This window comes from Perognathus longimembris, chromosome 14 (assembly GCF_023159225.1).
Source record: "Perognathus longimembris pacificus isolate PPM17 chromosome 14, ASM2315922v1, whole genome shotgun sequence".
NCBI lineage: Eukaryota > Metazoa > Chordata > Mammalia > Rodentia > Heteromyidae > Perognathus > Perognathus longimembris.
In genome coordinates, this window is record NC_063174.1 from 35,412,524 (window position 1) to 35,431,486 (window position 18,963).

Consider the following 18,963-nt stretch of genomic DNA (forward strand, 5'->3'; position numbering starts at 1 on the left):
GCCGCATAGCCCACTCATTTTTATTACAAGTATCTGTTCTAGAATACTTATAGTGCCTAACATCCCACATCTTTTTTTTTTTTGTTACTGCTGTTTGGTTGTTTACTTCTTTACTGTCTGTCACCCATAGAGTGTAAGCTGCTCAAGGTCGGCATCTCCTCGGTCCTTTCTAACGCACCCACAGTGTGTGGCACAGTGTCAAGTGTATCCAGAAGGTTTAAAGTTGTCAAATAACTGTTATATTCTCTATCATTGATTATATTCTTATTCCCTCCAAATTTTTATACCTAAGCACGATGAAGAAGAACACTAAAAAATTGGATGATCAAGATGCCCCTCCAAAGACAAATGAACAAGATGCCCCTCCAAAGACAACTGAACAAGATGCCCCTCCAAAGACGGGCGACCAGGACACCAAACTCCACCCACAGCCTGACTCCCCTGGAAATATTCAAAAGAAAATGGATGGAGGAGAGTATGCCCTTTTTGTAGCTCCTCCCATGTTAGAGAGCAATTTCATTCAGGTAAATAATACTTGAGCTCTGAATTAAGTTCAGTATTTAATTTTTTCAAAGACAACGCAGAACAACCCCCTCAAAAAAGTCTAGAAAGAGAACTGTTTCAAGTGTGACAAGGCTATGTGATATCATTAAGAGAACAATTTTGGAAACTTTAAACAACCTGAAATAATTATAGTGTTAAAGTGACATCCATTTCAAGTGTTTCCAACAAATTCTTAGGAAGATTTCTGTCCTAATTCCACTGTAATTTTCATTCTAACACAATCTTCCCAGAGTTACACAAAATGATTTTTAGAACATCCTGTCACAGGAAAACATTCAGCTAACTTCTTTTTCAGATTTAAAAGATATCTTAAAACAAAACATCTAGGGCAGAAGTGGAGGTTAGCTCAGGAGTAGAGGGCTGGCCTAAAATAGCAAGGCCCCTAGGCTCAATCCCAAGCACTGAGAGGGATGGAAAGGGGAGGAGAGGAGAGGAAGGAAGGGAAGGGGAAAAGGAAGGGAGAAAAGAGGAAGGAATGATAGGGGAAAGGAAAAGAAGGGAAGGCAGTGATCTCTAACAAACTAGAGATTAAACTAATTTCATTCAGTTCTGAAGGAAAAACATAGCAATTTCCGATGACAGTTTCCTGAGAATTCCTGAGCATTCTCTGAGAATGCACTTACATTATGAATAAAATCACTCAGTGCACTGGAAGCAAAAGTGATTTTCCTCTAAATATTCAAAATTAGAACATAAAGGCAAAGATCAGAAGGCAGAAATTGGGAGGATCTCAGTTCAAGATCAGCCCTGGGAAAAAAGTTAATGAGACCCAACTCAACAAAGTCAGGAGTGGTTATATATGCCTATGAGTCTGGGTATGCAGGAGGCAGAGGTAGGAAGACATAATCTGAGGCCAGTCTGGGCAAGAATGAAAATAACTAAAGGTTAAAAAGAGAAAAGACCAGGGCTGGGAATATGGCCTAGTGGTAAAGTGCTTGCCTCATATACATGAAGCCCTGGGTTTGATTCCTCAGTACCACATATATAGAAAATGGCCAGAAGTGGCGCTGTGGCTCAAGTGGTAGAGTGCTAGCCTTGAGCAAAAAGAAGCCAGGGACAGTGCTTAGGCCCTGAGTTCAAGCCCCAGGACTGGCAAAACAAAAAGACCAAGGACATGACTTAAGTGGTAGAGCACCTGTCTAGCTCATATCCTATTTTAAAGAATATTCAGGCACAGAGATGGAGAAAGGGGCTCCATGTTGTGGATCATTTGTCACCTCACAGTAGTGCCACCATGTCTGGCACTGAACACAGAGCTAACCCCAGCACCCAAGAGCAGCGGCTCAGCCGGCAATCCTCCTCCTCCTCCAAAGGGGCCTTCCTCCTTCACAAATGTGTCCGCCATGGTGTGCCACGGGCAGGATATGAACCCTCAAGAAATATCACCTTCTTTGCCTTCCAAAAACTTCTCTCCTACTAAGAATCTTTTCAGTTCTCCACCTTTCTTCCTTTGCCCTTTGCAGAGTATCTTCTGCGCACTAAACACACAGCACCTGCATCACGTGGGGAGGCAGACCGCGAGCAGACGGAGCGCTGCACTGCGCTAAGGCAGACCTTACGGCCCAGGGACATAAGCTCTCCTTTTGCTCTGTCACCTCGAACAAAATGGAACATCCAAACAGCAATAGGGACAGCTGCCAGCAATTCAAGAGAAATGTCTAATAAATAGGATGGAGCTATAACCTCTTTCCAAACACATGGTTTGAATTCGTGGGTTGTGTGGGAAGTGAGACTGGAACCCGGGGCTTTGCAAAATAAAACATGTTTTTAACCATTGAGCTATGTGCCTAACCCCTTAAGTATTATTTTTTACTTGAACCAGTTTTCATAGAACTGAGAAACCCAAGCAGAACTCCTCTCTTTCATCCTTCACCTTTCTGTACTCATCTCCCAGCCTTCTCTTTTATGAGTGAGCAGTGATTTTATTGTCTGAGGTTTTGGGTTGGGGATTTTGCCCAAAAACCTGGCCTGTCCTCCCAGCCAATTTGGCTCCCACATAGTCCAGGTTGTCAGCTAAGGAAAGACTTCCAGGGCTCCATATCCAGAGACGGGCTGTTAGCAGACCTAAGTATTCAGGAAGTTTGCAAATTTGTTGTTGAACACAGCCATTTCTCTTACTCTTTTACTCTGATCCTTTTAAAAACAAGGGCTTGCTATGCTTCCCAAACTGACCACAAACTCCCTGCCTCGGCCTTCTGTCTAGCTGGGTCTAGAGGTGCATGCCCTTATACCCAGCGTATATACACATATTAAAACTTAAATTCTGGGGCTGGGGATATAGCCTAGTGGCAAGAGTGCCTGCCTCGGATACACGAGGCCCTAGGTTCGATTCCCCAGCACCACATATACAGAAATACAGAAAACGGCCAGAAGCGGCGCTGTGGCTCAAGTGGCAGAGTGCTAGCCTTGAGCGGGAAGAAGCCAGGGACAGTGCTCAGGCCCTGAGTCCAAGGCCCAGGACTGGCCAAAAAAATAAAATAAAATAAAAAAATAAAACTTAAATTCTATTGCTGGTGAGGCAGTTTAGTGGTTGAATACATACTTCGCATACATGAATCCATAGGGTCGATCCTCAGTACTACTAAAAAAAAATACAAACTTAAAAATGTATCTAAGACAAAAGTGATAGCTAAACTTGATAATTTCTAATTTATACTATATTTTATTATCTTAAGTCATGGACATGTTTTGCAAGGTCTACAGAATTGACTCTGAAATTCATACTTAATGTTATATGTTAAGTGTAAATGATGTGCTACTCATCTTTTAGATCAGTAAGTTTTTCTTGGCAATTGTGGGGCTTGAACTCAGGGCCTGAGTACTGTCCCTGAGCTCTTTTGCTCAAGGTTAACACTCTACCACTTTGAGCCACAGTGCCATGTCCTGTTTTCTGGTAGTTAATTGGAAAGAAGGGTCTCACAGACTTTCCTGCCCAGGGCTGGCTTTGAACCACACTCCTCAGATCTCAGCCTCCTGAGCCTCCTAGGATTACAAGCTTGAGCCACCAGCGCCTGGCCATCAGTAAATACTTTAAACAAACATATGTGTAAGTGCATCTTCAAGGGCTGACTTGCTTGTTTTATATATTACTGGCTCTAGCCTTCCCCACCCTCCCAGCTAAGTCCAGACCCTCTGTTAGCTGTTCCGCAACATCCTGAACTGGTACTTGGTGACAGTAATAGTATCTCTAGTTGTTTTAGGTTCACCTTCCCTGTGGTCCTCCTCCCCTAAGTCAAGCACTATATCTGCTCACTGTGGTATCGACAAAAGTTAACATATGCAAGAGCAGATGCATCGTGCTTCAATTCCCTCTTCTTCCTGGCATCTCTTCCCTGCTCTGGTAAGCCAGATGGTTAAGCCATGCCTTTCATCAGAAACTCCTTCCTATGTTTTGTCTTCAGGTCAACAGGAGAGGCGAATCCATTTACCTTCATAATCGAGCCAATTGGGTGACTGTAGGCATGTGTTCTTCCAGTTCCACTAACAAGACCCCCAACGTGATGTTGCTGGCATATCTAACATCGGGTACTCAAAAAGACAAGGGACCCTTCTTCAAAAGTCTTTTGACATCACCACCTCCCTCTAAAGCAAAGCTGATTCTCACCAGGTGAGTCACAAAGAGAAGACTTACAAATCTCTTAGAGCCAGGTGCCCATAGCTCTCCTCCTGTAATCTTAGCTACTGAGGACACTGAGAGCTGGAGGACGGAAGTTCAAAGCCAGCCCAGACAGAAAAATCCCTACACTCCCATCTCCAGCAAAAAAATGGAGCTCCGAGCTGGAAGCATGGTTCAACTAGGAGAGTGCCATCCAATAGCAAGAAACCTGAGCGAAAGTGTGAGGCCCTGAGTTCAAGCCCCATAGTGGTAATATATGCATATTTCAGAATCTCTTAGAAAATAACTTTATTCCTGTGGAGCTGAAAACAGAAATGTAGATGAAAATGCTCTAAAGGAGATCACGTAACCCTGCTATAAATAATAGTAACTTTAAAGTGTGGGAAAGTGGTTTATGACAAAGGCATTCAAACAGCAGCTAGCTATAATAAACAACAATCAACATAACAGAGGCTGAAGAATCCTAACAACCTACCTCTCCCATCAGCATCCATCACAATTACCTCTAATCTTGTCTTAGCCATTCATTTGCTCTAGGATCTTTAGCGAGCCACTTCTCTAAGCCTATATCAGTTAGGATTACTTAAAATGAACAATTTCTATGCTAAGGAGTTGACGATCTGATCTCTTTTTTAGTCCATCAGAGTCTTGAGCACATAACTAAGATGAGACGGCTCTTAGGAGCCCCCTCCCAAACCTAAATGGGACACAAGCCTGTTGTCCTGAATCTCACTCTTCAAACTGCTACAAAAAAGGGAAGACAGTTTGTTGTCTCCAATGATGGTGTTCCCTTTGCATTTGTTTGCAGGTTTCTCCCTCTTCAGTTTGTGACTCTTTCTGTACATGATGCTAAGAACTTGCGCCTCAAAGTAAAGCTAGTGAGTGGCCGTGTCTACTACTTGCAGCTCAGTGCCCCTGCACACAAACAAGAGGCCTTATTTTCCCAATGGGTGGACCTCATCTCCGTCCTGAGCCAGGAGAAAGCCAAAGCCCCCAAAGGGTCAGAAGGCTCAAGCGCCTCTGAAGTCACAAACAGCATGGAAGTCACAGGCTCAGGAGACATCATGGATATCACGGCGTGCACAGGTCTGCATAGCCCCTTCATGTACACGTACACAGACACCTCCCGCATATCGGGGAGCATAGATTTCTCAGAGACCACCGATGTCACGGACGTCACCGACGTCACTGACATTCCAGAAAATGAGCATCCAGAGATACCAGACATAAGAATTGTCACAGAAGTCACAGAAGTCATAGATGCCCCAGAAGACACACAGATTCCCGATGCCATGAATGTCTCAGAGGTCACAGTGGTATTTGAAAATGATGACATAATACGGGCAAAACAACAGGAAAACTTACGTGACATGGAAGACTTTGATGCTTTAACAATCAAGCACTGGAGCAATAACCGAGATCATAGTTCTCAGGTAGCTGACATTGATAATAAAAATACTATAGAACTTAATCTAAGTTACCTAAAGTTAACCATGAGATCTAATCCCTAAGGCTTGGTGGTAAAGGAGTTGTAAGATGTCTCTTAAAATATGACCCCTTCTTATCTTGGAACTTAATCTGCCATCTGTGTGCTGGAGAGAGCTAGGAATCAGAAGACCTGGACTAGAATCTTGACCTTGAACACTAGTTGTGTGACTAGCTAAATCAGTGAACTGTCAAGCCAGTTCAGGATATTAAATCAGGATATTAATATACTGTCAGAGTTATTGTTGAGGTTGAATTGGATATGAAAGTGATCAGGACCTGAAAGATCAGTATGAAATTTCCATAAGAAAGGTAAGGGTGGAAATTGGAAAATAAAAAGTAACTGGCCTTAGAAAAGGCCTTACAAAGGCCTGAGAAAAGTAGGAAAACACAGAAGCCATAGGATGTTTAATCCTGAGAATTAAACATTCTTGAGTCTAACTTAGCTTATTGAGATACTGCCATAGTATCTGGAAAGACACAGGAGAAATCTGTTAAATAAATGATCACTCTGGAGTTATTAAAACATATTGAAGTAGACAATAGGATTATAGACAGTTTGTCTTACTTCCAAATTCTCTGTTTCCTAATGTAAAGGGGGTACAGTGCCAGTACTAGGATATGAACTTAGCCTCATGCTCTCTCTTTGCTTTCTTAGTCAAGGTTGTCATTCTACCATTTGAGTCATGTTGCTATTTCTGAATTTTTCTAGTTAATTGGAGATAAAAGTCTCAGGGAATTTTCTGCCCAGGCTGGCTTCAAACCACAGTCCTCCAGATCTCAGCCTCCTGAGTAGCTAGGATTACAGGTGTGAGCTACCAGAGCCTGGCAAGTACATTTTAATTAGGAAAAATTCAAGCAGTTGAGAAGAGGTTTATAATAACTAAAATGTTCAGTAAAAGTGTAGGCAACAGAGACTAGAGGCAGAGCTAGCCAATGAATGAAATAGTGTCAGGTACTGAAATCAAGTCCTGGTTTCAGACAAAAAAAAAAAAAATGTAAGCAGCAACTTCAAAATGGCTTCAACATGTACACAAAAGGAATAAATAGAAAAGGACTCAACCTAACTAGCTAGAGGAGCAGCTACATCTGGGCAGCTGCATCCCGTGAAGAATATTTTCTACATTTCACTTCCTCATTCCTCAAAGGACTTTCCAAAGGTTCTATTATTAATATGTAGTAACTTTCTTGTCAGAAAATACATTTTATCTTTATGGGATTACATTGCTGCAATGTTTTCAAGGAAGTAACTGGAGGAATGCACTGGGCGTGGCAATGGGAGGAAGCAGGTACAGCATGAGGCATGCCAGCCAGACTGGCTCTGAGGCCTGAGGGAGACATTCTGATACAGTCAGTGACTAAGAGAGGTAGCACACTGACAGGTACCAGGAAATTAAGAGACAGGAACAGATTTTAAATTTTAGGTACAGGTTCTAGACTTTGGAAAAACTTGTCAGTATCATGATAAGTTGCTGTCTTGTGTTAGACACTGTTAATTAAGAGCAACCTCAGATGGGACAGTAGGTGGCAAAGCTTTTTGGGAAAACCTTGAGGAGTGCTATAATGAATGCTGATTGTCCTGTGAGGTGACAGGACATACATGACATCATGAGCTTTTGAATGGGTTGTCTGGCTTTAGAGTCCCATGCTCCCTCCTTCTAATGGCAGCCTGTCCTCTTCCCCTTGGCACACAGCAACCTCTGGTGGTGTTCCTCACCACCCTCAGTCAACACAAAGTAAATGGTGAGTGGATGAAATACTGCTCCAATAAACAAGCCATGGCTGGGTCATGTGCTTCTATGATCTGATTTGTTTCTGCTTATTCTCTTCAAGGAAAAAATTGAGAATATCCTGAAACACGGATGTCTACGAAATACAAAAAGTAAGACTGATTTAAGAGACACCACAAAACATGTTACCATCTCAAACATAACGCTGACTTTCGAAGGGGAAAGATGTTTTCAGACTACATTGATTCCTCCAGAACATGAAGGAAAGAAACCTAAAGATGACATCTCTGCAGAAAAGAGAGCTGATTTTAAAAAGAAAGCTCCCAAGGCTACAGAATCTAGGTATGGAGGCCAGGGAAAGACAGGGATTCTAAGGTTGTGGTAAAGTAAATAGGAATGTGCTTTAACGTCCCCCAGGAGGGCAGGTTGAAAATTCTCAGCTAGAGTACCATTGTATGATGATATTGTCATCTCTTAACTAGCCTCGTTTTACTCATCCTTGGTTAACTTTTATTTCTACAATGGATGCTTACAACCCTTGGTATCCTGGCTACCAACCTGTGCTGTAGAGATTATCACAAAATCATAGCTCTCATATTCTGAAGTTAAGGCATTGAGTCCTAGAGGAATGGTGGGTAGCTTCGATTTCGTTTTTATAGTTCTTATATTTTCTTCCTTCTGTATTTTCTATGTATCCTTTATACTTCTCTATATTGGCAATCTTAATGTAAAAATTATTTTCATAATTTCAGTAGCTTCACTGCAAAGTTAATTGCAAGCCAAATATGAATGAGCATGAGGTCTTATAAAGATGAAAGGGAATCTGATCATTTTGGGTTAACATCTAAAAAGAAACCTTTCTAAATGCATATGGCCAAGTGTGATGTTCATGCCTATAGTCCCAGCTACTCCAGTGCAAGGCAGGAGGCTCCTTTGAGCCAAGGAGTCAAGACCAGCAAGACTATCATTTTTTTTAAAGTTACACTAGTAAAATTGAAAATGAGAAATGTAGTTCATTATGTTTACTTCTTTAAATGCAGAGAGAGAGAGAAGTTGGGCACCAATAGCTCACACCTGTAATCCTAACTACTCAGGAGGCTGAGATATGAGGATCACGGTTCAAAGCCAGCCTGGACAGGAAAGTCGATGAGACTCTTATCTCAATAAACTACTCAGGAAAAGCCAGAAGTGGCACTGGGGCTCAAGTGGTAAAACGCTAGCCTTGAGCACAAAGAGATTCAGGGATAGTGCCCAAGCCCTAGGTTCAAGCCCCAGGACTAGCAATAACAACAACAACAACAACAACAACAAAAAGAGAATGAGTATGGAGCTTAGTGCTACAGCAATTGCCTAGCATATGCAAAACCCTGGGTTCAATCCTCAGCAATTAACAAAACGCATTCAGAAATGTATCCATACATGTTTAAGAACAGAGAAAACAAGAAAAATCAATATAAAAATGAAATTAACTAGAAAACTCCTAAATAATTTGAAGTGCCAAAAAGACCTTATTTGAATCTTCCAACAGAACAACTAAAGGTAACTTCAGGGGCAGGACAGTACTACGGCTTGAACTTGAGGCCTTGTACTTGCTAGTGAGGCACTCTACCATTTGAGCCATACCCTATCCCTTTTTTGCTTTAGTGTTTTGTTTTTTCAGGTAGGCCCCACAGTTTTAACCCAAGACAGCCTGAACTTTGATCCACCTGTTAGTACTTTGTACATAACTGGGATGATAAGCAGAATCCACCATACCCAGCTTATTGACTGAGATGGAGTTCTCATTAACGTTTTGCTCAGACTGGCTCTGAACCACAAGCCTCATATCTTTGCCTCCTATGTAGCTAGGATTATAGGCATGAATCACCTTATTAAACCCATAGTTATCTGTTTTTATTATTTTATTTTATTTTTTGCCAGTCCTGGCGCTTGAACTCAGGGCCTGAGCACTGACCTCGCTTCCGTTTGCTCAAAGCTAGCACTCTACCACTTGAGCCACAGAGCCACTTCCCACTTTTTTTCTGGTGCTGAGGAATCAAACCCAGGGCTTCATGCATGCTAGGCAACCACTCTACCACTCTACCACATATACGGAAAACGGCCAGAAGCGGCGCTGTGGCTCAAGTGGCAGAGTTTGAGCGGGAAGAAGCCAGGGACAGTGCTCAGGCCCTGAGTCCAAGGCCCAGGACTGGCAAAAAAAAAAAAAAAAAAAAAAAAAACCACCAAAAATAGCATAACAGGCACAATCATCAGAGCTACCACAGAAGAAGATGTGATGAAGAGGGAAGGGGGGTGGGAAGGGCGTACACAGGTGGTCAAGAGCAGGGTCTCTGAAAAAAGACACATTTGGTTAGAGAACTGAAAAGATATAAAGTTCTGGAAGAACAGACTTCTAAGCTGTATAACAATTACAAATACCTTCTAAATGGATAATTGTAAAGACATGCATACATGCATGTTAATAGAATAGGAACAGAATACATTATCTTTATGGATAAAGTAACTGACAAGAATTTATAAAAGATTCAGTTCACAAATGATTTAATGACAGGAACAGTAAATTTACCCCAGGGACAAATAGTTAAAGAAGAGGAATAAGCCTCACAAATAATAAAGAAATACAAATTAAGCAACTATCAATCAGCTTTTTGCTGGATGTCCCTACCACTCATGTCACTGGAGGGAGGGGGACTTTCTGCAGAGTCTTCACATTGCAAATGGTTGTATGCCTTGATTCATAATCCTACCAAAATCAAGGTCAAGAAAAGCAAAAGAAACAAATTGTTTTTAAGAGACTCACAACCCATGAAATCAGAGGAATGTTTGCTTAAGCTCCTAGGAAGGATACTTCTCCCTATTCCACAGCCTCTAGGTGCAAGTACTAAGACATTCAAAGTGCTGGGTCTTGATCGTCTCCTCAGGTGAAACATTATTTGATATCTAAGGTTCTCACATTGGTTTTCAAAGGGGTTCTGCGGAGCCTGCTACAGCATAACAGCACTACTTGAGGACTTGTTTAGAAGTTTAAGTTCCTCAAGCACCACATAATTTCACTGAATAATAAACTCTGGTGAAGGAGCATGGTGTTCTGAGCTTTAATACTCCTCCACATTATGCTAATGCATGCTGAATTTTGAGATCATTGCCTTACTGAGAAGCCAGTCCTAATTAAAAGTGATTTTAGCAAGGATGCTTCTCTCCTAAGGCCTCAGAGTCAAAATAAGAATTCCTCTTTAACCTGGATGCTGGTGGTTTATTCCTGTTAATCCTAGCTATTTAGGAAGCTGAGATGTGAGAATGGTGGTTTGAAGCCAGCCTGGGAAAGAAAGTCTGTGAGTCTCTTATCTCCACTAAACTACTCAGAAAAGGCCAGAAGTGGGGCTGGGGATATAGCCTAGTGGCAAGAGTGCCTGCCTCGGATACACGAGGCCCTAGGTTCGATTCCCCAGCACCACATATACAGAAAACGGCCAGAAGCGGCACTGTGGCTCAAGTGGCAGAGTGCTAGCCTTGAGCGGGAAGAAGCCAGGGACAGTGCTCAGGCCCTGAGTCCAAGGCCCAGGACTGGCCAAAAAAAAGAAAGAAAGAAAGAAAAGGCCAGAAGTGGCGTTATGGTTCAAGTGGTAGAGTGCTAGCTTTGAGTAAAAGGAAGCTCAGGGGCAGCACCCAAGCCCAAAGTTTAAGCCGCAGGACTGGCAAAATTATAGCCATAGCTTCGAAGAATCATCAGGTCACATTTAAGGGAGCCTTGCAGGAATTGTCCCGTGTAACCAGGAGTTAATATTGCTGTTTTCAGTCACAGAAAATGTTTCATATTTCCTTCCTTCCTTCCCTTCCTTCCTTTCTTCCTTCCTTCCTTCCTTCCCTCCCTCTCTTCCTCCCTCCTTTCCTTCCTCCATTCTTTCCTTCCTCCCTTCCCTCCCTTCCTCCCTTCCCTTCCTTTCTCCTTCCTTCCTTCTTTCCTTTTCTCCCACCCTTCCCCTCCCCTCTCCTTCCCATTCTTTTTGTTGCTGAGCACTGAATACAGAGCAGTACCACTGATTTACATTCTCAGCCTTGTTTTTTATTTTGAGATAGAGCCTCACTGTTTTGCCAGGCTGGCCTCAAACTTGTAATCATCCTACCTGAATTACAGTGTGTGCCATCATTAGCGCCCAGACTACTGACCTATCTCTCTCTCTCTTTCTTTCTTTCTTTCTTTTTTCTCTTTCTCTCTCTCCTTCCTTCCTTCCTTCCTTCCTTCCTTCCTTCCTTCCTTCCTTCCTTCTTTCCTTCCTTCCTTCTCTTTTCTTTTCTTTTTTGTGCCAGGGCCTGGGTGCTCGCCTGTAGCTTTTTCACTCAAAGCAGGCATACTCTTATCACTTGAACCAGAGTTCAACTTCCACCTTTCTGATGGTTAATTGGAAATAAGAATCCCACAGACCTTCCTACCTGGACTGGCTTTGAACTATGACCCTTAGATCTCAGCCTCCTGAGTAGCTAGGATTATAGGCATGAACCACCAGTGCTGGGCCCTTATCTGTTTTCTTTGTAAAAATTGCAAAAGAAAGAGGTGATACTGTCCATAAATAAATATATTCATTTCCTGACTTATGTAACTGTAACCCTTCTGTATATCACCTTTACAATAACAAAAATAAAATAATTACAAAGACAAAATTTTAGGATGAAATCTGCTCTGCAAGTCCTAATTTTTGTTATTGTCATGATTGCAATCATTATCAGAAATGCTGAGAATCTATGTAAATAGCAAAAAACATAGAATTTTAAAAATATAAAGCATGTTAGAATTCAACAAATACCAAATGACTTGATCCTGTCCTTTAGCTTCCTAGACTATTAATCCACTGACTTTGCTGAAGCCAAAACAAAACAAAATTTCTTTTGTTCTAAGAAAGCCTCTTAAATTCAATTTAACCAGCATCATTTCTTTTTTATTGCTTATTTGCATCAGGAACATAATGACTAGTTCAAATCTAATTTGAGAATGTTAATTACAAATGAAAGATGTTAAACTCTAGGAACAAAATGGAATTCATCAATCCTTCTAGGGACATATTTGTAGGATTTAGGACAGTGAGGCTGATGAATTAAGTCCTGTATTATTTTTCTTCTCTAACACCACAGATTTCAGTAACACTTTATACCTGTGTATTTTGAATACTGAAAACAAAATGAAGTAATGACCTTGCTGAATAATTTACTCTCGGATTTGCTAGACTTCAAAATGTAAACAATTTAAATCTAGATTGAGACAAAGGTGATATAAACTTTACTCTTCCACTTTAAGTTTTTTAAAAATGAAGAATGTATAACCCTTTATATTCCTTCTCTTATCTCAACAATAATGTTACCATGACACTTTGTTTTAACGAGAACAATAGCTTTATTTTAATTTTTAAGTAAATTTACTTTAAATTCTTTGGTTTCTTACAAAATTTTATCATTAAGCTGGCTGCCAGTGGCACACATCTGTAATCCTAGCTACTCAGGAGGCTGAGATCTGAGGATTGCAGTTCCAAGTCAGCCTAGGCAGAAAAACTTGAGACTTGTCTCCAATTAACTAGCAAAAAGCCAGATGTGGAGCTGTGACTCAAATGGTAAAGCACCATCTTCAAATGAAAAAGCTGAGTGATAGCACCCAGACCTAGTATTTAGCTTTCATTTAAATCACTAGCCATAAACTCTCCAGAAAAATAACTATCTTTAGTTCTTAAAGGATCACTGTAGAATGTAAAGTAAGTGTATTTGCCTGGATCATAATGATGTCCTTACATAATTATCTGGGAAAATAACATTTAAGCATAATTCTTCTTCACAAACTCTTTTGCTTCAATAGCTACATGTCAAAAATATTTATTTAAAAATGCATTATTATTAATTTTTTCAATTAGGAATACAGAAAAGCTTTTTTATTCAGACATTTGTATGAATTAACTGAAAAAACTGGCTGCTAGCCTCTTTTTATCCAATAAGCCATAAGAAATATTAGTAGATATAAGCAAGATATGTTCTTGGCTATTGCTCTCAACAAGACAACAAGGATTGTGGTAAAAAAAAAAAATACCAGTGTTCCATAAATGCAAATCAAAACAACATTGAGATTCCACCTCACCCCAGTAAGAATGTCCATTATCAGCAAATCCAGTAATAACAAATGCTGGAGAAGATGTGGCCAAAAGGGAATCCTACTACATTGTTGGTTGGAATGCAAACTTGTTCAACCCCTCTGGAAATCAGTGTGGAGGTTCCTAATAAGGCTAAACATAGAGCTCCCCTACAACCCAGAAGCCCTACTTTTGGGCATCTACCCAAAAGACTACAAGCAAGACCACACTAAAGCCACCAGCACAACTATATTCATCACAGCACAACTTGTCATTGCTAAAACATGGAACCAACCTAGATGCCCCTCAGTAGACAAGTGGGTCAGGAAAATGTGGTACATATATACAATGGAATTCTATGCCTCCATCAGAAGGAATGACACTGCCCCATTCGTAAGGAAATGGAAGGACTTGGAAAAAATCATATTAAGTGAAGTGACCCAGACCCAAAGAAACATAAACCCTATAGTGTGCCTCATAGGGAATAGCTAGTACATGATTAGGCTAGTCATGGTAGAAGATCAAAATACCCCAATAGCTACACCTATAAGATCACATAAGATGATGCCAAGTGAAATTAACAAGAGTTATACCACTGTTGTAATTATTATCAATATGCCATATGAAACCATACCTTTTGTATTTTTTGTTTTTTTTCTTGTCTGTTTGATTATTTTGTTTAGTTTCTCTTGTATTCCCTTCCTGTGGTTGTAGCCCGGCTACCACTATATCGCATCCAAATACCCTGGATAGTGTTTATATGGGTATTAGAACTGGGGAAGGGAAAGGGAATATCAAAATTGAGAGACAAAGGACAAAAAGACAAACCATTGCAAAAGCAATACTTACAAAACTATTTGGTGTAAATCAACTGCACAACTCATGGGGGGAGAGGGAAAGGGGGAGGGCAAAGGGGGGAAACGAGGGAGGAGGTGACAAGTTGAACAAGAAATGTACTCACTGCCTTACATATGAATCTGTAACCCCTCTGTACCACACTTTGACAATAAAAAAAAGTTTAATAAAAAAAATAAATACCAGGGTTGGCAACATTTCCTAACCTCCCTTTTCCCTTCTCCTCCCCTCCCTTCCCCCTCCCCTCCCTTCCCCCTCCCTCTCTCTCTCCTTTTCCTCCTTCTGTCAGTTGTGGGGCTTGAACTCAGGGCCTGGGTGCTGTCTCTGAGTCTCTCTGTGCTCAAGGCTAACGCTCTACCACTTAAGCCATATCACCACTTCTCATTTTTGAGTGTTTTGTTGTTGTTTTTCATTGAGGGTAAGAATCTTACAGGGAATTTTCTGCCTGGGCTGGCTTTGAATTGTGATCCTTAGATCTCAGCCTCCTGAGTAGCTAGGATTATTGATGTGAGCCACCGACACCCGGCTTTCCTAACCTACTTCTGTCAGAATTTTTCAAGGGGTTTCTATGGGAGCCTATATCATGAACACAACCTTATTTACATAAGTGCTTGAGTGTAGCGGCAACTAGCCTCTCCTGGGCCAGCAAGGCTGGGGATACTAGCAGCCTCACTAAGTGACTGGTGAGAAACATCATCAAAATAGAAATGTTCTTACATACAATTTGCTTTTATGGCTTTTACAGGTTGGATACTTGTAAGTAAATATTTTCTAATATTAGAGTCAATAACAGCCTAGCTTTGATAAACATGATTCATTACTACCACAAAGCATTTAGAGAATGACTAGTTATCTCACACCTAAAAATTCTTTGCTAAATACCTGTGGTCAAGGTTGCAAACCTTTGAAATGTGATGTTTATTTGTACAGGTTCGTGAAAAAGGATTCAAAGACTTCAGGTATGGAATGAATTTCATTACATTTTTTTATGGTGATCCTTGGTGTGCAGGAGTCACTGGTGGGTTTTTGAATAGTAGAGCAGCTGAGGGCAAAAGGATCCAGCGAGATAATTCTGATTAATTCCTTGTCTCGGCTTTGCTTTATTCTGAGAGCCCTGCACTAGAGAAAGAAGCACGAAGAACTCCATGACTAACTCTTCAGGCAAAATCCAAAACACAATACTAGTATTTGTAAGGGGAATTGTCTACCACAAAATACTTGGCAATACTTTCTCTCCGCTTCCATCTTTAGCCTCTTACTCCCTATCAGTTGGCACTAATGTTTCAAGGAAATGTAGTTTCTTCTATATTCCTATGTCTAAGAATCTTTCACTTGTAACAACAAATATTTGACATGGAGAGTCTTATAGTGACATGATTGGAATCTCTCCTTTTGCTACCTGCTGACTGACTGACCTTTGAGTTACTTCCAAACTGGGAGGTAGAATAGGCCTCAGTTACAATCACAAACATAAAAGAATATTAGGGAAGCCGGGCACCAGTGGCTCATGCCTGTAATCCTAGCTACTCAGAAAGCTGAGATCTGAGGAGTGCGGTTCAAAGCCAGCCAAGGCAGTAAAGTCCATGAGATTCTTATCTCCAATTAACCACTAGAAAACTGGAAGTGGTGTTGTGGCTCAGTGGTAGAGTGCTAGCCTTGAGCTTGAAGAGCTTAGGGACAGCACCCAGGCCTAGAGTCCAAGCCCTACGACCAACTTAAAAAAAAAAAAGAATATTATGTAATAGACATAGAGAAGAAACATTTAGCTTGTCCGAAGTGGAGAGAAAAGCACTACTTCAAAAAATTTGAAGGCATTTACAGTCACATTTATGTGCATGTCTTACAAATAAATTTTAAAATGCAAAGTTTATAGCTTTTATACAGATGCCATTTTATCTTTAGGCCTTCCCATTGGGCAGACGTGCCTAAAAGTACCAGATAAATTTCATCATGATAATGGTACCTACATTATCAACTATCAAACCTGAGAACATTGTAGGGAAATGCTACTTTCTAATTTGTGAGAAAAATGCAAAATATCCTTTGTACTCTATAGAATTTTCAACTATCAGTTTCTACCAAATTCCATTTCACAAAGATATCAAACTAAGCTAGGCATGGTGATATACATCTGCAATCTCAGCACTAAGGAGGTTGAGGTGAGAGGATGCTGAATCTAGTCAGCCTAGGCTACACAGGGTGTTCAAGGGCAGCCTGAACTGCATAGCAAGACCCTATCTCACAGAAGAGAGAGGGATGGGAAGGAGAAAAAGAGGAAGGGAGAGACAGAATCAAAATTAGATTCTAGAGCTGTCTAACATAGGCAAATATCTTTCTCCTTTTGCTTAAGACAAGGATATATCCATTAACAGTTTTATTTAAAGCTGTCTATAATTAGTGCATTCTATGTATGTTCTGAGGCACTCATTTATTTAGCCATGGAAATCCAAAGCTAATATAGTATGCTAAAGCTGCTATTTTCATTCAATTTATGACTAACTCTTTCACCTGTCTTCTAGCACAAACTCAGTTTTGTTCAAATGAGTGACCATTTGGCTCCTATGTATTATATGTGAGCACTTTGGTAAACTCCTTCTTGGAGACATGAAAAAATAACAGGACAGGTTACTTTTAAAAAGTGCATACATAACAGAGATCAGAACACTATATACTTCAAAAACAGAATGAGAAATCATGAAATGCTTTGTGAAGGGAGTATTTTTTAAGGAAAGTAGAGAAAAACCTTACAGTTTGGGAGACTACATAACTAGAAAGTCCATGAAAAGAGTTAGCATCACAAACTGGAGGGAATCTGGGAAAAGAAGATGAGAAAAATCAGCTTAAACAAAGACTCAAAAGGCTCAAGTTTGAGTTCTAACTCTACTGCCTCTGTTATACAAAGATAGCATTTTTATCTCTCTGGACCTTAATTTCCTCAGCTGTCAAATGTCTGTGAATATAGTCAGGATGCTGGGGCCAGGGCACCAGTAGCTGTCTCAAGGCCTTTGTGCAGTTACAATCTACAGGTAGACATGTATGTGCTCCTTGTGACTCATCTTTGTCAGTCTAGCTGGAAGCTTGGATTGAGCTCTAGAAATCCGCAGAGATAAAGCCTTTGAGAAGCAATGAGCTTGCTAATTCAGGAGGAGAGTACACTGTACAGCTTGGACATTCTGTTTACAGCTTGGACATTCTGTTTTCCACTGAGTGTTAACTATTTTCCCTGTTTGTTTTCTTTCACATACCTTCTCATTCCTTTCCATCTCTCTATCTCATGACCTCCCATTTTTTTCTCACTTAGGCTTATATAGTATTACAGTTTTCCCCCTGATTAGCTTTTCTTTACCCTTTTTAAAGCTCATCTAAATCATTTTTCCCTTTCATACACTCTTACCCTTAACACTCTTTACAGCCAAGAAAATAAAAGATTAGCCAAATCTTAATCTTGCGTTCTGTTAAACTTAGTCTGAGCACAGATGGAAAAAAGTATCTAATTTCTAAGTGAAACCAGATTCATAACTGCTCTTCCAAATCACTAAACAAATTCCTGGTATGATTAAGCAGCAGATTCACCCAGCTCCTGGGAAAGGCTAGCTGGGGACCAGTATCTCTAATTCATCTCTCATACTTGTCTACATTAGAGGGAATTGCCTCTTCTCCTTTCTACATAAAGTTTTAGGTAAGGTGGCACTTTAAATAAACTTTCTAAAAAGACTATGTACCTACATGATAGATCCTAGGTGAATCTCTCTCTCTCTTTCTCTCTCTCTCATAATCCAAGTCCATTTCTCTCTTAACTTAAAATTTCTTAACTTTTTAGGCTTTATTTTCTTCAACTTTTCTGATTTATTTACAATGAGCCCAAGTTATATATAGTCTTCTCTATGAACTCATGAATACTTTTCCAAGAGGGAAAGGAATAAGACAACAATTAAAGATTCAAGAAAAGGAAAATCACTTGGAAATACTCAGAGGATCCTTCCCACACCTACTTATTTTTCCACTTTCCTCCTAAATAGTACAAATCAATTTCCTTACAATCTTATGCATCCAGGTTCATGCCCTGTTTTGTAAAACTCAAACTAAAAAGAGGGAGGATGGCTCCTTTCTGAAGGGTACAGGTTTGTGAAATCAAACAATGAGTTCCACTGGCAAAAAGATAGACATTTTCAAGGAGGTGGTTAGAACATAATTTGAACTAAGACCCAAATTAAGTTCTTTCTCCTATTGCCTTTTTCCCGCTTTTGGCCTTTCTTTCTTTCTCACTTCTCTCTAATAATCTCTTCTTCACTTTTCTTCATTTTCTTTCCTTCACACTCTCTCTCCCTCACATCAAATTCTTTAATTTCCACAACCCTTGGCTTCATCTGTCTTCCCCTTTCCCAGGGGAATATATGTCAAGAAAGGAAAGAAAAAGGAAAAGACACGCTAAATGGGGGCATGTGTAAGATAACCCAAAGGTAAGTAACTTGTAATACTTGTCTCTAGATGTCAACAATAGGTCTGATATTTCTACGTTATGCTCTGTGTGTGTGTGTGTGTGTGTGTGTGTGTGTGTGTGTGTGTTTCAACACTAAGTTCATCGAATGGAAGGAAAGACTGATGA

The 18,963-nt window shown here is 40.4% G+C and overlaps 1 protein-coding gene across 1 annotated transcript; it reads left to right on the plus strand.

The window, feature by feature from the left end:
• The first annotated feature begins 296 nt into the window (after window positions 1–296).
• Garin2 (golgi associated RAB2 interactor family member 2) lies at window positions 297–17,723 on the plus strand. Its single transcript, XM_048362000.1, has 6 exons — window positions 297–524; window positions 3,966–4,171; window positions 4,989–5,538; window positions 7,496–7,737; window positions 15,288–15,316; window positions 17,659–17,723. The coding sequence occupies exons 1-6, from the start codon at window positions 297–299 to the stop codon at window positions 17,721–17,723; spliced, it is 1,320 nt and encodes a 439-aa protein (XP_048217957.1).
• Window positions 17,724–18,963: the final 1,240 nt, after the last annotated feature.

Excerpts from the sequence above, each read along its gene's own strand:
- Garin2 (XM_048362000.1), top strand. The coding sequence starts at position 297 with ATGAAGAAGAACACTAAAAAATTGGATGATCAAGATGCCCCTCCAAAG. Across the intron at positions 4,172-4,988 it reads GCAAAGCTGATTCTCACCAG|GTTTCTCCCTCTTCAGTTTG; the intron begins GTGAGTCACAAA and ends ATTTGTTTGCAG. Across the intron at positions 5,539-7,495 it reads TACGGGCAAAACAACAGGAA|AAGGAAAAAATTGAGAATAT; the intron begins AACTTACGTGAC and ends CTTATTCTCTTC.